Raw genomic sequence first — 24028 nt, 5'->3', positions numbered from 1 at the left:
ATTTCCATAAGAAACTCCAATTAGCAACAACAAAAACAGTGGTTAGTTTTATGTCCCAGCTAATAGCACATTGGAAATTGGCAAATTGCATTTGATTTGCACTTTCCATCCTGTGGCACGTGCCACATAACCCTTCTCACGTGCCAAGTCAATCCCCTAGTAAACTACTCTAGTCCAAGACTCAACCCTCTCTCTCGGTCTGCGAACAACTCAACACAGAACGGCAACAACTCCAGCTTCAGCAATCTGCATCCATTGCTCTTCAAAACGACGCCGTTTCCATCAATAAAAGGGGCGTGACCTGAGATCAACCATCAACCATGTGGCGGAGGCTACTCTCTTCTAACCTCAAATCCCTAATTTCCCATTCTGCCCCTCTTTCATCTACCACTCCCCGATCNATCTGCTTCCGCCGCCGCCAGATTCGCCACTGCCGCCACCGCTTCCCACTCCTCCACCCTCCTTTCCCGCCACTTCTCCACCCAATCTGGTACTCCGTCCTCCACTGTTTGCTCATGATTTTCTTAGAACTGTGTTAGGAATAGTTTATTTTCAACAATCTTTATTATGACCCCAAAATGTTGCTTAAAAAAAGGTATAGAAAAAGAAAAGAAAAAGTGTGTTTATTTATTTAGTTTTGGTGAGGATTAATGGTGTTGGGGGCTTGTGGCAGATGATGGTAAAGCAGTGAAGAAGACTGTTCAGGATGTAATGCCAATTGCTACTGGGCACGAAGCTGAGGAGATTCAGGCTGATCTTGAGGTAACTATTCTTCCTTTTTCTTTTCCTTCATTTAATTTTGAATTTTGTTCTGAATGAAGTGTTGAGTAACTTTTCTGGTGGTTGGGTTTCTCTGAAAATAGCTGAAATGCCAAATGGGGGTACCTTTGTAATTTTTGTTCTGAATTTTGTGATTAGGAAAAAAAAATATATTGTTTGTGTTTTAAAAAATCTACTCTTTTATGTGCCCTAATTTTGGGGCTAAGAATTGGGGCATTTATGGTTTTATAATTAGCCGGTTTTGTGATCAGATAAGCATATAGTTTAAGTGTTGACGAATTTAACAAAAGAGCTTTGGTCTATGTGTGCGAAACCGATTTGTAAATGTAATGTGTTTTCGGCACCTTAAGAGCATATCTAATTTCTTTTCTGTTTTGTCAGGGGAGGGATATCCTTGAAATAGATCATCCTGAAGGTCCTTTCGGTACAAAGGTTGGTGTTATTGCATGCTATTTTCCCCTGGTCTTCTACATGGGTTTCGCTTTCTCTATAACTATTAACTAGATGACATTTCTTGTAATTGTAGAAAATTTCTTGAGAAATTCTTAGGAATGCAGATGGATAAATAATGGTTTTTGTATATGTCAAAAGAAAAATGGAGCATATGGAATGTTAGTTTATATAAATTCCAATTTAGGAAGAAAATTAGAATTGTTAGTTACATAGGTTACAAGATTATAGTGTCTTGGATCAATTATCCAATATGATGGGAAATAGAGGGAGACATAAACAATGAGGTTCTAGATGGGTGGTTAATGGGGAGAAGTGCTTAAGCTATTTTTTCTGATTAAAATATGTAGTAATAAGGATCAAGCATAAATTTTTGCGCAAAACTATAAAATTGGTAATGTTATGGGACCGAATATTGAATGGTGAGTCAACAAGAAAGTAATTCCTAAGTTTCAGAGATGTGATGCTGTTAGATTAGTTAGTGCCTTAGTGGACACACTAGAAAGTTGATATAGTGCTTACTGGAAAGAAAATGATGCAATCTCACCTTTGGTTATTTGGTAATGTATGGAGAAAACCTATGGAGGTCCCAATAAGGATAGTGGATTAAATAGATCACAGTCCAATAGCTAGATGTAGGGGGAGACGGAGACATAGAAAATAAATACAATAGGTGAAATTAACGAAAGAGATTTAGATGATAATGCCTTAATTCCTTAAATGTAAATATAATTTATGATAGAACGCTATGGCATTGCTTGAGGTGTAATGACCCACCTAGTGGGACAAGGAAAGTGTTGCTTGTTTTGAATTTTGTTGTTGATGTTATGATCCTCTTTATAAGCAATTGCAATCCAACAAGGCATGAGGATGTAAAGATGGTAGACTAAGTAAGAGTAAGCATAATGCAGAAAATCAATCAAGGGACCTCATCTATTGTGCGATTTGATGTGTTTATGTCTTTTTGTGTTGAATCATTTGTGAGATTTTCTAAGGTTGGTTTTTATTTTTTTAATAAAAATAAATTCCTGTCTACATTCATTGTTGATGCAAGGAAATGTCTGCTATGCATCTAATATTCATGTTTCCTACTTTCTTCCCCAAAGGTTAATAATGATTCTTTTGGCCATAATATATTTTTGGCATGGTGATAATATTCACTATAATGGTTTTGAAGAATGTTACATCAATATCTACTTTTTGTCATTGGTTTTGTCAAACAGGAAACACCAGCTGTTGTTAAATCTTACTATGATAGAAGGATAGTTGGATGCCCAGGAGGTGAAGGTGGTGAGTGCTCCTAGTCTTTCCAAATGTGTCCTTGATTGTTAGCTTCTTTACAAATTCATAAAAATATGTTGCATTTTGATTACAACATTGATAAGGTGAATAACATGATTGCAGAGGATGAGCATGATGTTGTCTGGTTTTGGCTGGAGAAAGGCAAGCCTCATGAATGCCCAGTTTGCTCTCAGTACTTTGTGGTAAGCTGAGAATCACACTTTACCGAGAAAAGGACAAATAAGTCCCTGATCTTTTATCACGAAGACAAATAAATCCCTCGCCAAATTAAATTACAAGTAAGTCCGTGACCTTTGTAAATGGGAGACACATGGATCATTCTAGCAATGGTTTGAATCTGGTACAGAAGAACCTATGTGTCCCCCGTTTACAAAGGTTAGGACCTATTTGTATTTAAATTTGGTGAGGCACTTATTTGTCTTCGGGATAAAAGATTAAGGTAATATTTGTCATTTTCTCTTAATATTTTGCTGTCACAATCTTCTGTGGCAAGTTGAGAATCACAAAATATTATCTTTTACTGTTAACCTAAATATATTTCCTGGACTTGTATACATTGAATTCTCAACAACCGTTGCTTGTTATTGACTATACAGACTGAAGCTGCTTCTGCATATTATGTTCTAGGGCTTATAGTTCCTTTAACAATTTAACTTCAACTAATATTTCCGCAATCTGAATACATGGACTAGTGATATGTGAGATTATCTGGTATTGTTGCATGGTTTAGGTGTTTTAAGCCTATTGCAAGAACATTCTAAATTAGTTGGTTTGAAAGTGTGGGCCTTCAATCTTCGGTGTCTATTTTGAACATTCCTAGGCATTGTTATTCATTACCATTTAAAGCTCTAAGTTCGGCTTTACCTGTCCTTTTCCTTGCAAAAGCAAATTATTAGTCCAGCAAGGATTTTTATTTTGGGTTAGATCAAAGATTTTAGATTTTTAGTGGCTGAAGATCATCTTAAATCTAATAAAAGTATTAACAGCTCAACGATTTCTTGAAGCATTGGTTAACATCCACAAAAGTAGTTTGAAAGGCTGCAGGAATCTGATTTTTGTTCTCATCCACTAGTTTCATAAATGCTTTGATGTATCTGAAAACTGATGGTTTGTCCACAAACACGTATAGCGGCACATAAATTGTTGTTATCGCCATGCTACTTTTTGTTCTTATGGACAATCAGACCTGAAGTAACGCATTGCATAGGTTTTATCTAAACTGTTGTCATGTGTGCATCTTTTGCATGAATGAAACCAGCAACCAATTAACAACATTAGTAGTTGTAATTATCAGTAGAGAATGACACTAATTATTGTATGCTCTTTGGCCATTACAGCTTGAAGTGGTGGGACCTGGCGGAGATCCTTACGGACACGGGGACGACGAACACCACCATTAATTTGCATCCTTCAAATTTCCTTCTGGAATAAATTCGAGAAAGATGGAGAGACATTGTTTAGCATACACTGAGAGGGCTTTCCAAAATCCTGGAGCCTATGTTTGGTTTTGATTTGTCTATACCTTTGTTGTGTTGTTGCAACCTTTGATGATTCTTTAACTCAGGTTGGATTTATAGAGGGGAGATTTAAGCATCCAAAGTCCTAAACCATGAAAATGAATTAAGGCATCATTTTTATAAGGAATTTTTCCATATTAAAGACTTGTGTGTGCTTTTTATAGTTGTTTTCTCACTAGTGATGTTACAAGAATATGATGGGTTTTTAAGTGACATTTCAAATAGTAAGACTTAAAATATGAATGTTTGTTAGCATTGAAAACCACATTCTAAGTTAGAATATAATATCAATGTCAATGTCAATGTCAGTGATCATTGTCTATTTTGTTTACACTCAACTAAAAAATTTTCAGTGTCTTAGACTATTTGGATGTGAAATTAATATTACAATATATGGACAATGTTTTAGATGAATAAAAATTTTTGTTGAATCTAATTTTAATGTTGGCATAAGATATTTGTCTAAATAATTCATGTGTCAATAAAAGAATGTTTTAACTTTATTTTGATAAAAATATTTATTACAATAAATTATTTTGTTTAACAGTATGATGTACAAAAGTTATTGTAATTATAATTTTATCCCATCCTGTAATATTTCACTTGGTTGATGGATAAAATTGAATTGCATGTTTTTTTATGAAGGAATTAATGCGTAAACCATGTATAAAATTTACATGTGATAAATTTCGTTTTCAACTGAACATATCCCAAGCAAGACTAGTGACCATTTAAATTGGAGTAAAGAAAATGATGCTTAGTGGTGGATATCAAAAATGAATTTGCTTCATTCAAAGCATAGAAATCAGAATATGCACTGTTGCACACAACACATTTTCTTTTCTTCATTCAATAAAAATCAAAAGAGAAATTTGAGTGAAAGGCTACCATTTTCTCCCTCTTTTGCCAAATCAAACTAAACGAATGAAAGATAGAGTAAGTACTGAAATACCGAAATGACAACTAAATATTCTAAATTCTTAGTAAGATTTATCCCAAAATTCCTATTCTCGTTTTTAGCTCCCTTAGAAATGAAATATAAGTGAAACATATTACGTGTAAACTAAAAATTAATCGTTAAATTAGTTATCATATATTTATATATATTAATTTATATATTTTTAATTAAATAATTAAATTTATTATAGTCGAATAATCAAATTTGTAATAGTCGAATAATAATATTTTTTACAGTAAAATAACAAAAAATTTTATAAAATATTAACTACGTATATTTATATAATAACTTATTTTGAATTAATTTTTTATACGCATGTAACATTATTAGTGAAACACAATCAAGTAATTGGATTTGGGACAGAATAGATTCTAAGGCTCGTTTCTAGCATCTTATTAATCATGAGTAGTTAGGAAATAGTTACATTATCTTTGAAATTGAAACTATAAGAAGTGACAAATGTACATTGAATTATGGGAAAAAATATTTCGTACATAGCTTTATATCTAATATTATTATTCCCTATAGATGAATCATATTTTCTCATTGAAGATGTTATGCTTTAGCTAGCATATATTTCACAAAAACTTGGACGACTATTAACGGTGCCAGCTTCCAATATTCCTGTCAGAATCAACCAAACTTTACAGCTTAGTTAATGGAAGCAAAGTCACATTATGAGGATATTCAATTCAATTTAAAGCATGTTTTGGGAATTCATTGTATTTCTTTAAAAATTTGAAGGATATATATATATATATATATATAATCTTAGACAATTCTTGTATAATGTAATATGAGTATATATATGACCCAATAAAAAATAAGGAGAATATTATCGCCAGCAACTTTGTCAATTTTAATAAATCAAAATATTGATGAATAAATATTTATTTTAGATAATATTATCGACACAATAGGTGTCGATTTTATTAAAAACTTATCGAGAGTTCGGTAAGTTCTTGATTTTATTAGCTTTTAAAAAAATCAGACACATTAAAAAGTGACAATGATGACCGTCGATTTTGTCGTCGATTTTTAATATTATCGATAGTTTTGTCGTTGATTTTGCCGTCGATTTTAATGGTGTTTCTTCTAGTATTTTTAATATTTTCAGTTATTTTTTAAATTAATTAATACTTTATGATGTACATATTATTAATTATTTACATATTTGATGATAAATATGATAAAATAGTAACTCTTTATTATGCATTTATATATATTTGTGGAATTTAGCTATATGCAAGATCTAATGCTTAAATATAATTGTTTTTCAAGGAAGTTAATTAGTATATGTAGAATAGGAGTTGAATTTTCATGGGGAAAAAAAGTTATTCTTATGTATGTATATAATCTTACATGACAACTATTTTGAAGAAATATATGTCTTTGATATATATATATACTTGCATTCAAGAACAGTCTTTTTGGAGAAAGAGATAATATTTATTAGTCCCCAACATATTCTTGGATTGAAGCTCTCTCCCTAAGTTTTAAATGAATCTTCACCTAATCAATTATATTATTATATAGCACAAAACTTGAAGAAAATTAAAATGTTTTTTTCCCTATAAATCATCGATCAAATCCTGAAAAATTCTTCATCAATGCGTCCCCTTTATATAAACGCACAAACGAGGCAAACAGTTCAGAAACTTATTGGAAGTATCTGATCCTCAAAAAGACAATTATCCCATTTTTCTAGTGCATTTTTTACATTTTGTTTTTCATTTAATTTGTCTTATTATAAGTATATAAGTTAATTTATTTTATTCTTATCTTATGATTAATCTAAGTAATTCATCCAAATTAAAATATTTTATGTGCATATTAAAAATTAATTATTAAATCAGTTTTTATTATTATATATTTGTGTATGTATTATTTAACTTATTTTTAATATTTATATATTTTAAATTTTAATATATATTATATGCGAATAGCTAATTTAATTTTATGACTAATTTTTTATACACGTATCATAATTGATATTTTGTGTTATTAAAAAGTAAAATTAGAAATAAAGAGACTTATTAGTTGTAGTTCACAAATGTCTAGTCAATAGATGAATACTAGCTTAATTCTCTGCCAATCTAGCTAGAAGAAAATAATTATTTGAGTAAAAGGATAATTAAATTTTTGAAGGAATTGATTTTGAACTAATTAATTTTTGAAGGAAAAAAAATACCAGTTAAATCTTTTAAGATAATAAATAATGAATATGTATGTCATTCTACTAATAAATAGTGTAAAACGAAACAAAACAAAATTATTTTTATATTTTGTTATTTATTGTGGTGCATGCATGTCTCGTTACTATATCACATGAGTTAGGAAAATGATTTAGTTTTTTATAATTATTTATTTTTTATTTTTTGATTATATATATATCCTTTATCATCTACTCTTTATTTAACACAAATTTTATCAAAACAAATGAAATTTCGTTAAAAAAATTGTTATTTATATGACTATATATCTTTCATAGATAGATACAATATATATAAATATCACACTTAAGTTTTAGTTGATAAATTAATAAAAAAACATAACGTGTGTATTTATTATTCTAAAAAACTAAATTAATATATATTTTTTAGACTAATTAATTTAAAATCGAAATCTTAAAAGACATAATTGTTACCCATTGTTCTCCTGTAATTTTCTTCAAAAATGGAATATTTTCCCGGTGTCCATGCTAGCTTATTGCAAATGAGATCTCTAAAATAATATATCTAAACAAAAAATCAAATCAAAACCCAAAGAAATAGATAAATAAAAAAAATGAAAATAGTCATATATATTAGAGTTGCATGCACTTATTATATATTTTGGAATATTTAAGTTTGATTATAGTCAACTTTTGTCTACTTAAGTCACCTAATATTGCAAGATTACACCTATACTACCATATAATAATTTCTTTTAATCTTCATCGATATAAACTAAGTGGCAACAGCATATATTGTCTGCTATAAATAAATACTCCTATGTGCACTAATTTTTTTAGATATTTTAAAAATTTAATTTTGATATATATTATCAGTATACAATAATTTATATATGTATTTAATTACATAATATTACATCAATAAAAATAATTATTTTTTATATTAATTATATAAATAGTCATATAAAATAACAGATGTAATTATACAACTGTATAAAATATTTTACATTATCAATATAACAAAATTAAGCTCTTATTTTAATTTGAAGCTATTAATTAATTTAGTGTATATTGTATTGCATTAGTTGGCAGAAAATGTTACTTTAGCAGAGTTCTCTCCTAAGTTGAGGGAAAACAAATTTAATTATTTTTTAAAACTAACTAGTATATGACCTTATTAATTATTAGGTATTCAACCATTCCTGGCCATCCAATTAGAATTGACAAGTTATTTTATTCAACTTTTGGTTAAGATACCATTTAATTTCAATATGAATACATAGTGTATTCTTATATATATATGTAGATCTCGCAGCACAAGTTAAAATAGAACTTAAACCTACCCTACCCTGTCCTATGTACCCCTATTTATATGCAATAACCAAACCTAATATATATTTATTAGCATGTACAAAATTATCACTTATTATACATTAAACTTTAAAATAGATAGACACCAAAAAAAAACTTTAAAATACATTAATTAACCTGTAACTTTTCTTAAAATTATAATTAGTCATTATTTCATGCTTTAGACATTATGGATCTACAAAATATTTTTTATATCAAATTGCTGTCCTTTTTGCACCTTTCAAAATATTTTATTTTTATCTGATCATGTCAAATCAAAACTTTATTAGAACCTTAATTATATATATAATACTTTAGTTAACCCTAACCTATTTTTAAATATAATATATAGGCACAAATTATACAGTCATTTATTCAAAAATTATTATAAGTGTAGTAATTTCTGTATGCATACTATTTAACATAAATCACAACAAGGTATAACGATTTACGTATAATTCTAATTTATCAAAGAGGATCGCAGTTTTTATTAATTTGTGAAAATTGTATTTGTGTCTATATTTTTTAAAAATTATAATCTAATAAGATAATTCTCCAAATAATTTAAATAAGTAAATTACTCATAAAAAAAAAACAAATAAAAGAGTTGAAGTTAGCTGAATGCACATCCAAGTTGGAGGCAACTTAACCCACTAATTTCCACCGGACAATAGTAAAGAGATTCAGCAATTTATTAGTGATTAAGAACTAGATTTTTGTACTAGCTAGGTTTGCTTAAGTAGCCAGCATCTCGTAATGCAAATTGCAAAGAATCAATAAAGTCAAAGTCAAATTAAAATATCTCTAGCGTCTACAATACTTTGTTGTAAGTATTATTAACTAGGTGAAAATTTACATGCAATCGACTATTTTACGTAAAATTAATAGATAAGAGTTGTTAAATAAAAAATTAGTCAAATCAATTAAATTATATAAAAATTTTCAATTATCAACTTTACGTGAACTGAACTGCACCTGAGTTTTTACTGTTAACAAAATGTGTGTGTGGTTTTTTCTCTTTACTTTGTTGCTTATAGCACCAACATATAGTGATAATGGTAATATTTTATTGAGTGGAAATAAAATTAAATCAGACTATAGTGTTTGATAAATCGTATCCTTTTTTTTATTAACAACTAGATTTTTTCTTTTGGCGCTCAGTGTAAATTATTAAATTAATTCATTGCAAAACCACGTTAAGTTACATTTTTTTTCATAATTTTTTTTTTCAACAATATATCCGAAACTTTGGACGTGCGGATATATAAACTTATAATAATTACTAGAGAAAAAAAAAAAACTCAGATTATATTTTAAGAAATATTAAATGAGTCATTTTGATTTTTAACAAATTTTTACCAATCTAAAAGTTTTCGAGAATTATTTTTATTAAATGGATTGGATTGGTCTTTTTATCATTTTAAATAAGAACTAATTTATTTGATAATAATAGCTTTTAGAATCCAACTATATTATAATAAATTTTGTTAGAAATCTATTTATGTGACACGTACGTTATTAAAAACTTTATTAAAAATAAGGGAAAGATCAATATATTTTACGGAAATCTTTTTTGGATATTTTTAGAATAATAAAAATTTGTTGAAACTAAAATGTCTAATGTAAAAGTTGTTACTCTAATTAATATATTAAAAATTATCTACTGGCTATAATGCAGTTTCATCTCTAGATGATATTTTTAAGCAAAAATTAAAACTTTTCGTGCCGTTTTAAAAGCTTCTAAAATTTAAGACCCTAGCAATAATTTAGTCGGTGACAATTAAAAAATATATCATCGATTTGAGTAAAAATAAACGCAAATTAGATTTAGATAAATACTGCAAATGATATGTAAATCGAATCCGATTTATAAACACTTTTAAATTTGAGCGTCATTAGTGGACTTGGCAACAATTTTGGACAACAGTAGATAAAAACATAGTTTGTCATAATTTTTAAAGCATTGAATGTCGCTAATTTATACATTTATTGGGGTGATTCTTTTTATTATATTTATTTAGGGGTAGCATGCAACGGGACGGGTAGAGACGGGTTTTTGCTCTATCCGATCTCGCTCTGCTGTACACAAATCCGTGTAGAATCAGTCCTGCTTTTACCTGCGAGTAGTAAAACGTTGAACCATAACTCGCTTTCGTGGGTATCCATTCCGCTCTTATAATTATTAAAATCCAACAAATAAAATTAAATTTCAAAATTTATATAATTATCATCACATACATAACATAAATTAAAGTAAAAATTTAAATATGATATAATATTATTAATCATTTACTAATTATTTTACATNATTATATATATACCGGGATAGGTATTACTTAAATCCGACCTGCTCCGCCCTTTTCAAGAATTCGCCCCCGTTAAAAGTCCGTCCCGGTGCGGGACGGGTGATTGCCTGCCCCGAATGAGTAGAGACAGAATGAATACCTGCGAGTTTAAGTAGTGCTGCCATCCCTATATTTATTAGCTTACTAGTTTGTGATAGTTTTTTTTATCATATTCAGCGACGGTTTAAACTCTAGAACATTATATGAAAAAAAAATGATCAACAACATAAAACATATAGTATTTAATTTATTAAAAGAGTGTATCATAATCGGTAAGAATAGTTTATAGGGTTAATTCTAATGTCAAATCGAAATCAACTAGCTACGACAACAAACAATAAAAAAGTACGATAGCATATTACTTCCATTGATTTTAGTAGTTAATTAGTACACTTCTTCTTTCATTTCTTTCTAATATCAAGTAATTGAAAATTAAAAGGTTAGAAATTAGTATAATTGGTATCCATCAATCAAGCAGGAACTGATGATAAGGGGGAAAAGAAAGGAACAATTAGGACAAAAATAATCATGATTTGATACCATACAAACATCCATGATAGATGGTTATTTTTTTCTTCTTGTTTTCAGCAATATAATATTCTTGAGTAGTATGTTTGGTTTTGGTGAGTAGATATAGTCTTAGTGCAATATTTGAAATTGGGTATTTAATAACTATATTTTTGTTTTAAATAAATTAATTTTTAACAAAAAATTTAATAAATTGATTTATGATATTTTAGAATATTAAAAATATTATTTTTAGTAAAGTATAAGAACAATTTTTTTTAAATTCATACAATGTAATTTATTAACTATTTTATTTTTTGAATAATTACGAATTAATTTGTTGCTTTTTAAAATATATCAATTTATACTTTTATTTTCTTATAAACTAATTTATCTAATATTTCAAACTAACTCATCAAATTTTTTATTAAAAAAATTCAAAATAAAAATTACTAGAACTAATTTAAAATAGGTTTAATTACTCTATTAGTCTTTATAGTTTCACAAAATTTTCAGTTAGCTCTCTATATTTTTTTTTAATTGAGTCCCTGCACTAAATTTTTTTTAATTGAGTCCTTACACTTTTTTTCTTTTATTTGAGTTCTTGCATTAATTTTTTTTAGTTGGGTCTCTATACAATTAAACAATTACTACAAAGAGGGATCTAATTAAAAAGAAAAATTGATGTAAAGATCCAATTAAAAAAATATATAAAAACTTAATTAAAATTTTTATAAAACTATAAGACCAACAGAATAATTAAACTTTTAAACTATTGCTCACACTATAGTTCTATATTATTATTATTATTATTATTATTATTATTATTATTATTATGGCCATTGCCCACAAAGCATAGATTCTCTCTGTGTATGTGCCTCTGATTCTTTCTGCCCATAAAAGCTCTCTTGCTTTTTATAGTCTCTCTACACACAATGCATTACCCATCTCTTCATGGATTCTATGTGATATTTGAATACTATAAATTTAAATATTTACATAAATACTAAGAATTGGGAAATTAAAATGGAAATACATCAAATTTAATAATACAAATAATTTATATATTTATAGACTCTTCTAGGCACATCACTTAATAACCGTGTCGTGTAATGTGCACACAACACGTAACATAACATAGCTGCAACCTCACTCACTCAAATCACTCACTTCAAAATTTGATTCCATACTCCACTTTTTCCATCTTGTATAAATTAGGCACCACCCCCTTATCAATTTTTCATTCATTGCAACACAAGAAACTCTTCCTAAACCCTATACACTCACTTCAATAGTTTCAAATAATAAAACACTTAAAAGATGAGCTATGCACAACACTCTCCTCCTTTGGGGTCTGGTTAGTTCTTTAATTTGCAACCCTACTTAATTATTTATTATTATTGGTTGAATTTTGGATTTATTTCCTAGTTGTATATATGTTTAAATAAACTCATTATTAATATTTTCACTTTTGCCATAACCCTTTCTCCTCCTCATATATCAAAATATTCATAAAAGAAAATGAGCCGACTTAATTAATTAAAAAAAAGGATTGTACATACATTATAATTCTTCTTTTCATTTCTTTTTGTGGCGCATATCTGTCTCTATATATAATAGCAACTAAAAGAACCTTTTAATTGACAATTGCTTTCTTAGGTTTGAACTATAGTATTATATAGTTCATGCAATTTACTCCTTAAAGCTTGGCTGTTGGACCATTTAGAAATATTGTTACTATTGCTCAAGATTTATTTGAAATCTACAAGGTATTACTAAAACAAAAATAAGTTTTAGCGACAAACTTTGAGTAACAAGAATATATTATTTCTTTTAGTTAATTTAATTTTTATTATTATTATTATTATTATAGCAATTGGTTATACGGTTTTTGTGACCATTAAAAAAAATTTATGGACAAATTTTATAATTGTGACTAAAATCTTTTAGCAACAAAAAAATAAAATATTAATATTTAATTATCGATAAATATATTAGAAATGATTTTTTTGCTTTTAAAGGCAAAACAAATTGTTTCTGGTAATTTTTCTTTGTAGTTTAATAATATATAGTTGAACTTGTATTTGATTTTTTTTTTTTGGCAGGTAGTAAGACACCTAGTAGCAGAAGAACTTTTGAGTTTGGAAAGACACATGTAGTGAGGCCAAAAGGGAAACACCAAGCTACTATAGTTTGGCTCCATGGTCTTGGTGACAATGGGTTGAGGTATGAATAATACATTTTTCAACATTAAAATGTAGTATTTTGTGTTGATATATAGAATTATTATTCTATTATTTTGAAATTTCAGTATTAATTATAATATCTTTCTTTTTCTATTGTTAATCTTGATAAAATTGTTCTATAAACTAACATTAACCTTTGGATGTTTAAATAATATTAATTTTCTGAGAAATTTAGTATTCTCTTAATTATAGAATTTATAAAGTTACTCTTATTTGTTTTTGCTTCTTTGGTATATGCACACTATTGTGTTTTCATGTACTTGATGGTAAAATTTTGGGGGTTCTTGTTTTTAATTAAAAATATTATTTGTACATTAAAATTAACTACTAAAATCAATTATTAATATATTTGTGTATAAATATATATATATGTTATTTAATTTATTTTAAATGTGTATTTATATTTTAACATATATTTTATACTAATAACTGATTTTGATGGCTAATTTTAACAATTTTTAATTGATGGAAGATTGATTTGAAAGAGTATATACAAGATTCTTGCATTTGGAGGGGGGACCATGTTACTACTACATAATTTATTTATTTTTAATTTCTTACCAAAATAAATGAACACCTTGATATTTACATATGAATAACAACTTGAACATTATTCTATGTTATTATTCTTAATTAGAACATACACAACATAATAAATTTTTTTTTTTGTGTGGCAGCTCATCTCAGCTCCTGGAATCCCTCCGTCTTCCAAATGTAAGAAGAATTTCTCATTTTGATAAATCTTTGTTAAGTATAAAAATTATTAAATAAAATATGGTGCTTGGTTTTGCAGATAAAATGGATTTGTCCAACTGCTCCAATCCGTCCAGTAAAGACACTTGGCGGTTTTTCTTGCACTTCATGTACGTTATTATATCCCTTATTTTTTCTTCTAAAATTAAGAGTAAGACCCGAATCCAAAATTTATAAATAAAGATGAGAAGGTTATACCTTTTGAATTATAATTTATTAACGTTATTATATTCCTCATTATATTTATATACATATAAAAAGTAAATTGTTATAATTAAAATATTAATATTATTATTATTATTAATGAGTGATTGGGATGCAGGGTTTGATATGAGAGAAGTATCCTCTTCCTCCTCCTCTTCAGAAAATGGTGGAAATGATGATTGGGAGGGTCTAGATGCCTCAGCTTCTCACATTGCCAACTTGTTGTCTACTGAGCCAACTCATGGTATGCTATTTCTTCTTCTTCCTAATACATATATAATAAGAACAATATTACATGACCAGCAAATATTATTATCTTTAGTCGATCAGTTTTTGATCAGCAATAATTTATACTTATATTTATAAATATTTTACATACAATAAACATATAATTTACAACTATATTTATCAGAATTTTATACATATAAATTAATATAATTTATATTAATATTTTTTAGAATTTACTCACATAAATTAATAAAATTTATTTATTAAAGATAATTTAGTGTTTGTGCTAGTTAAATAATGACAAAAAATATTAAAATTGTTGATTTCAAAAATTTCTCATATAATAATTCATATAATTTTATTCACATTCTTTTTAAAAAAATAATAATTTAAAATTATTTTATTTAATTTTATATATGTTGTTTTTGTGTATGTAAGCTTATTGGCCATAGGTATAATTCGTCATGTTCAGGGATTGAGATCTTCTTCGCCTGAAGTGAAAGAGGTGTACGTCGATTTTTAATTTTATAATATAATATCTAAATTCTACAATAAAAAATATAAAATGCCATGATTGATTCCATTTTTATCGATAAGAAAAAAATTCAACATAAAAAAAAATTATGCAAAAATTTACAGTAAACTCTTGGGACTTTTTTAAATAAATAATTTATATTTTATTTATCAATTTATATCACATAATTTATTTTGTTTATAGTGTAAATAAAATGAATTTATATGTATTTTATTTACATTGTACACGAAATAAATCAAATTTTGTTTTGTATGTATCTCATTTACAAATAAGATATTTGGAGTTTGGAAACAAAAGTATGTTTTCTGTGTAAATGAGATACATATTAGATATACTCTGTCTATCCACTTAAAATTTTATAAATAAGTAATAATTTTGTAACATTATTTTGAATGATGTTATATATTGTATGGCAGTGAAAGTTGGAATAGGAGGATTCAGCATGGGAGGAGCAGTAGCAGCATATTCAGCAACATGCTATGCAATGGGAAGCTTCTCAAATGGAATGCCTTACCCTCTCTCCAACCTCACTTCTGTTCTTGCTCTTAGTTCATGGCTTCCTGGGGGACCCACTTGTAGGACCCTTTTAAGGAACAACAACAACAACGTTAACACCATACATGCTAAGAGTCGAGCTGCTTCATTACCTATTTTCCTTGCACATGGAATTGCTGACGATGTTGTGCTCTATAAATACGGACACCAATCTGCTCACTCCTTATATTCTGCTGGTTTTCGATCCATCACTTTTAAATCTTATGATGGGTATGTATCTATGCATCTTTTTTCTCTATACTAATAACATGCTTAATATTATAATGGTTTTAGTAGTTATAAATTAAGGTTAGTTATTGCTTGAAAAGTATTGTCAAATAAAGTTTCTTAGTAACTATAGTCATTGTAGCATTTACACACAAACATATATATGGTGTATAGTTATATAACTTCTAACAATATTTAAAAGAATAATTATTTAAATTAGTTTCTCAAATTTTAAAATTAGACATTTTTAGTTTTTTATTTAGATTTTAAAATACACAAAATAATTTTTAATGTTTATTTCTGTTAGATAATACAGTTCTTTTTTAATTTAATCCGAAGAACTAAAAAAAATCTTAAAACCGTCTTTGGAAAACTTTTTAAATTCTAAACTAGTTATTTAGATCAATTAAATTGAAGATGGTTGTATCATCTAATAAAAAAATATTAAAAATTATTTTGTGTATTTTGTAATTTAAAAAGATTAAAGTATCTTATATTAAAAATTTTAGAGATTAATTCTGATAATTATTCTATTTAAAAATATTAATAACATAATGATAATTATTATAAAATAAAAATTCACATATAATTATATTTATATAAAATTAATTATTAAAAATTATTAAATAATTTTTATTAAATTATCATCTAATCATTCTTGATTATCAATTTCACATTTGTACATAAGTTTTTACCTTATTATAGACTCTGCCTGTATGATATCATTACTTACTAATTAATTAATTAATTAATTATGGTGCATGCAATGCAGGATTGGTCATTACACAATTCCTACAGAGATGGATGATGTCGCCAATTGGCTTAACTCAAACCTTGGCCTTGAGGGATAAATTAAATAAAATTGCAAGAAATTAAATACTGATGTTGGTTGTTGCGTTGAAACAATGAGGGAACTAGCCACTTGTCTGATTTTCGCCTATGTTATTAACAATACTAATTATTAATTAACGCTTGGTGATAGTTGCACTCTATTATGTATTGTACTATTTGACATTACAAGGGAAACTAGCTTTAATTTGCAAACAAGTATGTATATGTAATAAATATATAATCCTCTTCTTTTTTTTTCCTTTTCTTTTTTAAATCTTTATGCACAATTATGGTTATTTAAATGTATGTTTAAGTATAGTTCAATTTGCATGATTTACCATGCATAATATATAAAATCCACTAAAAATGAATTTTTGTTGAGTTTAAATTTTATATATTTTTTAATTGATTTTTTTATGTTATTGTATTTTAATAATTTTGAACTTTTTTCTTCTTATGTTTGAACGTTGGCAGCCAAAAACTTTCCCATATATATACCTCTAAAAAATCGTTTAAATTAACTGTAAATCTTACTTATTTTTCATTTATCCGCTTCTTCACCTTTAAATTTAAGAAATATCTAAAGTAAATACCAAATTATATTCACAAATAATTATATCCAATATACAACAAAGATGTCAGATAGTAAAACTTTGAAGTCATAAATCATAAATAAACTCAGTTTGTCATTTTATACACTAAGAAAAAATTTTACTTAATTTCAAACCAAACATTATGATAGTCAAAATGAATTGAATTCGTCAAACTAACTCATTTATTCACAAAAAATAAGAGTAAAGTATCGGTTCTGTCTTCAATGTTTGGGATAAGTTCTAAAGTTTTCTCTAATATTTAAATCGTTTTATTTAAGCCCTAACGTTTTAAAATTGGCTTAATATTATTCTGCTGTTAAGGATCCGTTAACAGAATTTGTGGCGGGATAAAATTAAGACGATTTTAAAACGTTAGAGACTTAAATAGAACGAAAACATTAAGTACAAAAACAATACATAGAAATAAATTTTAATTTTATATTTCAATAATATCAATTTTTTACTGTACATAGTTATTCAAATATTTTTAATCACATTTAAGTAAATTACACTTAATTACATTACTTTTATTCTAAATAAATTTATTTTTTATAATTTTACTCTTAAAGATTTTTACTCATCATGAAATGTTTGTAGAATGACTAGTACATAAACTTGCGAAAAAGAACTTGTATAGTGTTTTATATTATTTTTTAATTAAAAATACTATTTATATATTAAAATCAGTTATAATGTATTTGTGTATAAATAAATATGTAGTTTAACTTATTTTTAATATATATTTTATATTTTGTGAAAGCTCAGGTGCAGTCAATTTAATGTGAAGTTGATAATTAAGAGCCGTTAGATAAAATTTAGTCAAATTATTTAACCGCACTTAGATTTTGGTGGTAATTTTAGTATACATCTAGTATGATTATTTTTTTAATTTATAGTTGAAAATAAAAAATGAAGTGAAACGTTTTTTTTTTTTTGGTCTTGTGTAAAACCTTAAAAAGATAAACATAAAGCACAGCCCAACCCAGCCCAACTCAAAACAAATAACAAAACCCTGATTCCCAAAACCAAAAACCCTAATTCCCAATACCCCAAAGAGAGGAGAGACAGAAGCGAGAAGTGACGAGAGCAGAAGCTACTCACTCAGGCGACAATTCAATCTCCCCTCTAACCCTTCCTCTCGGCGTCGCACCGCCGCCGTCACCATCTCGCAGTTCGCAGGTTCGTTCTTATTTTCGCAATAAATCCATTCCGGAGAAATTGTTCTTCGATTATTGCGTCCAGATTTCAACAGATGAATGCCACCGTGATTAATGGTTCTAACACACAAGGTTCGTAATAATCTCTCTGTTTTCACTTCTTTCTGTTAGAGCTATAGTTTCTTAAACACACTTATGAACTTCAACTTCGAAGCAAAATGCTCCAATTTGTTATGTGTTAATTTGTTTGTCCTTTACAAGTAGAAAGCAAGAAGAGAAAGAAAAGACGAGCAAAATCGGATCCAGATCTTCCCTCTTCTACAGGAAAGGTCGATTGCGGTAAGGTTACTCCATTCCTTTGTAAGGTTTGCTTAATTGTTGAAGCAAATATTTCGCATAACTGATATTGAATCGAATCGAATCGAATACAGATCAAAACGAAGCAGCGGATGGAGTCTTAGTTGATGATGACTTGAATGAGCCAACAATGGGAGAGAAACTTGCTACTCTCACCTTAGTGGATGAGAACAAATCCAAAGAAGATAAAGTTCAAGAATCTTATGATCCTGTAAAACCTCCTAGTGCAGACTCTGTTCATGTTTTGCTTAAGCAAGCATTAAATGCCGACGATCGCACCCTTCTGCTGGATTGCTTGTATACGCAAGATGACAAGGTTCAAATTTTCTTCTATTCCTTACTCTTTTAAGTTTTAATCTTAACATTGAATTGTGCTCATGCTATAATATATCTCTTATGGATGATTGAACTCCGTTTGCAGGTTATTAAAAAGTCAATTGCACAGTTGAACCCATCCAATGTCCTAAAGCTTCTACATTCTCTCATTTCCATTATTGAAGCCAGGTAACACATCCTAAAAGTAAATTGTTTATATTGTCTATGATAAGCATGGCAATGCTCCTTTTGAGTATCCAACTTAACTTCAAATAAGTTTAGAGCTGATGTATTTTTTAAATTCCTGATTAACTATATAATGAAGTTTCTCTCTCTTTCTTTAGGGGTGCAATTTTGGTATGTGCTCTTCCATGGCTAAAGTGCCTACTTGTGCAGCATGCCAGTGGAATAATGTCCCAAGAATCTTCATTACGAGCTTTGAATTCTTTATATCAGGTTTGTTTTGTACTTATGTACAATCAATTTGATGATTATATTAGTGAAGAACTTCGGCTTCCTTGACTTCTAAGTAATCATTCTTTTGTATTTCATGTCTTCCTGCTGTGCTTGAGAAAAGAATTTTGTTTTAATGTGAAAAATCTAATCAACCCTCTTGAACTTTGTTTCATTTGCATTTTACACCCAAACCTTCTTAAAACATGCAATTTAACGCCTTTTGTTAGCTGCTTCTAAAATTACCCTTCGGTTAAGCGATAATTTCGTCAATAAAACATTGTGTGATTATTATATTTTATTTTTGATTGGATACGTTGATTGTGCAGCTGATTGAATCAAGAGTCTCCACTTTCAAATCGACTATTCAGCTTTCAAGTTGCTTGGACATTCTTTACTCGGGAGTAAGCTGCTTTCTGTTTTCGACATGTAATTAGCAGGTGATCAGCATTGACCTTATCCATGGTTTTGTCTTTGAACAGGTTATCAATGCCGCGGAAGAAGAAGATGAAGCAGCAGTGCCTGTTATCTTTGAAGACAATGATGATAGTGAAGAAGAAGAAGAATCAGATGAAAGGGATGCAATGGAAACTGACCAAGATAACAAACATGAAGGAGACCAATCAGATGAAGAAGCACTTGATGGTGATAGTGACTTTGAAGATATTGATGATACGATGATGGGAGAGTGATCATGATCATGATGTCCATATAATAATTTTAGATATAGCATAAATTGATGTATTTCATTGTTGTATCTTGGAACATACCATCACAATTTTGAAGATTTCAAGAGACTTGTTTATTGGCTCAGTTAATCAAGTATTTGAAATGTTTGATCTTTTCACTAATTGAATGAATACCAATTTTGAGTTTATGTTTACCATATTTTTGGTTTTCCTTTGAGTTTTTGTTGAACACGCGTTTCATGAGGCAGCTCACGAGGAATAAGGAGTTCGATCGTTGTAGTTTGTAATAGGCCTCAGGAAAAGTACATCTTTTCATGTAATCATAAAAGTTGAGCATAGTCAAGGTCAAATCTCATTCCTTTGGTATGTGGTGCATTCTGCCAGGAGCATGACCTTGATCAATCAATAAGGCTTAAGACTATTGACAATGTGCACCCAAAAAAATAAATGGCTACACAAATCTCACGGGCGAATAATATTTTTAATCAAATTAGTTTTTAAAAGATTTAATATCAATTTCGTTTGTCCATTTTTGGACTAACAGTTTTCCTCAACGAAAGTATACGTGGACTGTGACCAAAATGATGCTATTTTGCACAAATACTCTATTACTGAAATAACTCTCCCATTAATCTGCTACTTCCCCCTTTTCACTACCACTTTTTCCCGTTTCACCCAAAACCAATGCAAAATCACCCAAAACAGAGTGAGAAGACAAAGTTGTTCCGACTGGCCGTGGAAGCAACAACTGGCGACGCCGTTCGTAGTGCGACCGCTCCTCCTCGTCGCGGTCTCAAGGCCACCACTCTTCTGCGGTAGTAGGCGCCATCTTAGGTAAAAGGTAAGAATCCATTGCTCCGTGAGTTCCTTCTCCTTTTTTTTCTCTTTTTTTTTGTATGAATGTGTGGTATAATATTCATTAATTTTGAATGTTGATTGATTTTGGGTAGGATTTTTGTGCTAGGGTAGTTACTGCTACGGTTTTGCAATGATTTACACGTTTTGCATATTGAAAATTCTGGATGCTCTATTTTTATATGGTGGAATGCAATGTGTATGGATAGATAAAATTTTTTGTTTTGTTTAGTTCATGTAAAAAGCGGAATTTGGAGAGAGTGTTCTTTTTAGATTAAAGTAGTGATTGGAGTTTTGTTGTTGAAACATAAATAAATTGTATACAAAAATAAAAATAATGAAAATAGAGTGTATTGTGTGATTTATTGTTGTTATTTTTAATTTGTAGATGAAAAATCATCCAATGACATTTATTTTTTATTATAGTAAAAAGTTTAAGAATGATGAAAGTGGATAAAAAATTTATGAACTAGACAATACAGGGTGTTATTGAAAATTAAAAGAGATACTCTAGATATTTTTTTTGTAAAGGGATATTATAAAAAAATAAAATATTTAGAGATGAATAGTTATTGCTAAAAAGTACTCGAAATGTCACTTGAAGTTGGATTGAGAAAATTAGAAATAGATGTTGATTTATTAAAAATAGTAAAGAATTGTAGAAAGAATCACTGTTCGATCAACATTTATTCTGTGCATACAATCTCAAAGCGCCACATATTAAAGTGTATGAGTGAGGATGATGATAAATTTGTTACAACACCTATAAATCCACGGCCACAAATACTTTCCAGTTGATTAGTTGAATAAGAGATATTATTTAAAGTCCAAATCACAGCCCAACAAAATACCACCACAGCCAATGTTTCAGCCCAAACCATAGCTCATACATTAGCCCAAATCACAACTTCAAACAATAAAATTTTCACAACCAGCTCTTGAATTCCTTATCTCTGTTAGAAACAAGAGACTAAACTGGAGAAAAGATTTGTGTGTCTATTCAAGTTGTGTAGAATGATACAATATAAAGAATATTTATAGGTACTAAGAGAATCATAATAATAAAGACGTAATCTCTTATAATAAATATTCAGATATCCTAAATAATACTAATTGATCCTAATTGATCCTAATTATATTCTAACATCCCCCCTTAAACTCAAGTGACAACTTGAGTTTGAAACTTATTTAAAAATTAATACAACAAAAGAAAAAAAACGCATAAACTAATAGAACGGATGCAGACGGAATTGGCGGAAGAAAGCGCAGACGGAACTGCCTCTGTCGGAAGGAAGCGCAGATGGAACTGCCGCAGTCAGAAGGAAGCGCAGATAGAACTGCCGCGGATGCAGACGGAAATGCCGAAAGGAAGCGCATATGGAACTGCCGCTATTTGAAGGAAGCAGACGGAACTGCCAGAAAGAAACGCAGACGAAACTGTCACGACGAAACGCAGATGAAACTGTCACGAGAAAACGCAGACGGAACTGCCACAAGAGAACGCAAATGAAACTGCCACGAGAGAACGTAGATGGACCTGCCACAAGAGAACGCAACGAAACTGCTGAAAGAGAGCGAAAACTATATGATTTCTTCATGAGAATAGGTAAGCAGCAGATGACAATGGTGTTTGATCATTCAACTCAAAATAGGCTAGTCGGTAAGGTGGAAAAACATCAAAGGAGTGACAAAAGGAAAAAAAAGAATGGCATAGAAAAAAAATACAAAAACTACGGTGATTTCACCACAAGGAAAACAACCTATCCTCTTCAAGGAGGATACCATGACTCTGATACCATGTTAGAAATAAGAGACTTAACTGGAGAAAATGATGGTATATTATTGGGTGTATTCAAGTTGTCTACTCAAGTTGTCTGAAATGATATAATATGAAAGGGTATTTATAGGTACTAAGAGAATCATAATAATAAAGACGTAATCTCCTATAATAAATATTCAGATATCCTAAATAATACTAATTGATCCTAATTATATTCTAACAATCTCATCCATCAAAGTTTTCTAACCAACCCTTGAAAGCTTATTCCCAACCACCCAAGACTCATTCAACCCTCAAAATCTTATTCCCAACCCCCCAACCCTCATAGCCAACACTTGAAGACTTCTTTCTAGCAGCCCAAAAAGTATGTTGGAGATAAAAACAAAAAACCAGTGAAGAGCACCTTATAAGGGCTAGTAGAATTGTTACTCCAGCTCCACTTCAAGAAGATAGTGACTCTCATAATTCATAGAGAGTACTAAAGATAGTCTCTATAAATATCCAAAGATTTTTAAAGATGGATATGAGGACACCAATTCTGCTATTGCAAAGAAATTAATTAGCTTAATGAATTCAAATGCTTAAAAAAAAATATTTGAGATAAATTGAGTATTAAAAACTGAATTATGTATTTTGTAAAGTGCTAAGAATTAAAAGCTTTATGCATTATAGACAATAGACATATTATTAAGTATTTTGTACAATTTTTTTTATCTTTTGGTATAGTCTAAAATTAGGTAACTTATACTTAATATTATAAAGACTTGGTTAAGAGGAATGGTATTATTTTAAAGATTATGTTAGCATACTTATATAAACATGCAAATGTTTCGATTTTAATATATATAATTAGACTTAATTTATCTTATAAGTAATTAAGTATTTATT

The 24028-nt window shown here is 28.7% G+C and overlaps 3 protein-coding genes across 3 annotated transcripts; all 3 read left to right on the top strand.

Annotated features, from left to right (window-relative positions):
- The first annotated feature begins 40 nt into the window (after nucleotides 1–40).
- On the top strand, nucleotides 41–4072 carry LOC107463774 (putative cytochrome c oxidase subunit 5b-like). Its single transcript, XM_016082640.3, is given in 7 exon segments — nucleotides 41–401; nucleotides 403–490; nucleotides 674–762; nucleotides 1162–1212; nucleotides 2454–2520; nucleotides 2635–2714; nucleotides 3870–4072. Coding segments are annotated over 7 exon segments (519 nt in total). The 5' UTR covers nucleotides 41–320; the 3' UTR covers nucleotides 3933–4072.
- Nucleotides 4073–12702: 8630 nt separating this feature from the next.
- LOC107463742 (acyl-protein thioesterase 1) lies at nucleotides 12703–16961 on the top strand. Its single transcript, XM_016082600.3, has 7 exons — nucleotides 12703–12739; nucleotides 13488–13608; nucleotides 14306–14342; nucleotides 14422–14491; nucleotides 14704–14829; nucleotides 15765–16113; nucleotides 16883–16961. Exons 1-7 carry the CDS (start codon nucleotides 12703–12705, stop codon nucleotides 16959–16961), a joined length of 819 nt encoding a protein of 272 aa, XP_015938086.1.
- A 1598-nt stretch (nucleotides 16962–18559) lies between these two features.
- LOC107463825 (uncharacterized) lies at nucleotides 18560–20667 on the top strand. The gene is made up of 7 exons (XM_016082706.3): nucleotides 18560–18823; nucleotides 18956–19030; nucleotides 19123–19364; nucleotides 19470–19552; nucleotides 19708–19819; nucleotides 20146–20220; nucleotides 20299–20667. Exons 1-7 carry the CDS (start codon nucleotides 18787–18789, stop codon nucleotides 20506–20508), a joined length of 834 nt encoding a protein of 277 aa, XP_015938192.1. The 5' UTR covers nucleotides 18560–18786; the 3' UTR covers nucleotides 20509–20667.
- The last annotated feature ends 3361 nt before the right edge of the window (nucleotides 20668–24028 follow it).

The sequence above is a fragment of the Arachis duranensis genome, chromosome 9 (genome assembly GCF_000817695.3).
Source record: "Arachis duranensis cultivar V14167 chromosome 9, aradu.V14167.gnm2.J7QH, whole genome shotgun sequence".
Classification (NCBI taxonomy): Eukaryota; Viridiplantae; Streptophyta; class Magnoliopsida; order Fabales; family Fabaceae; genus Arachis; species Arachis duranensis.
Note: the sequence above shows the minus strand (reverse complement) of the source record. Positions and strands in the feature narration are given on the sequence as shown.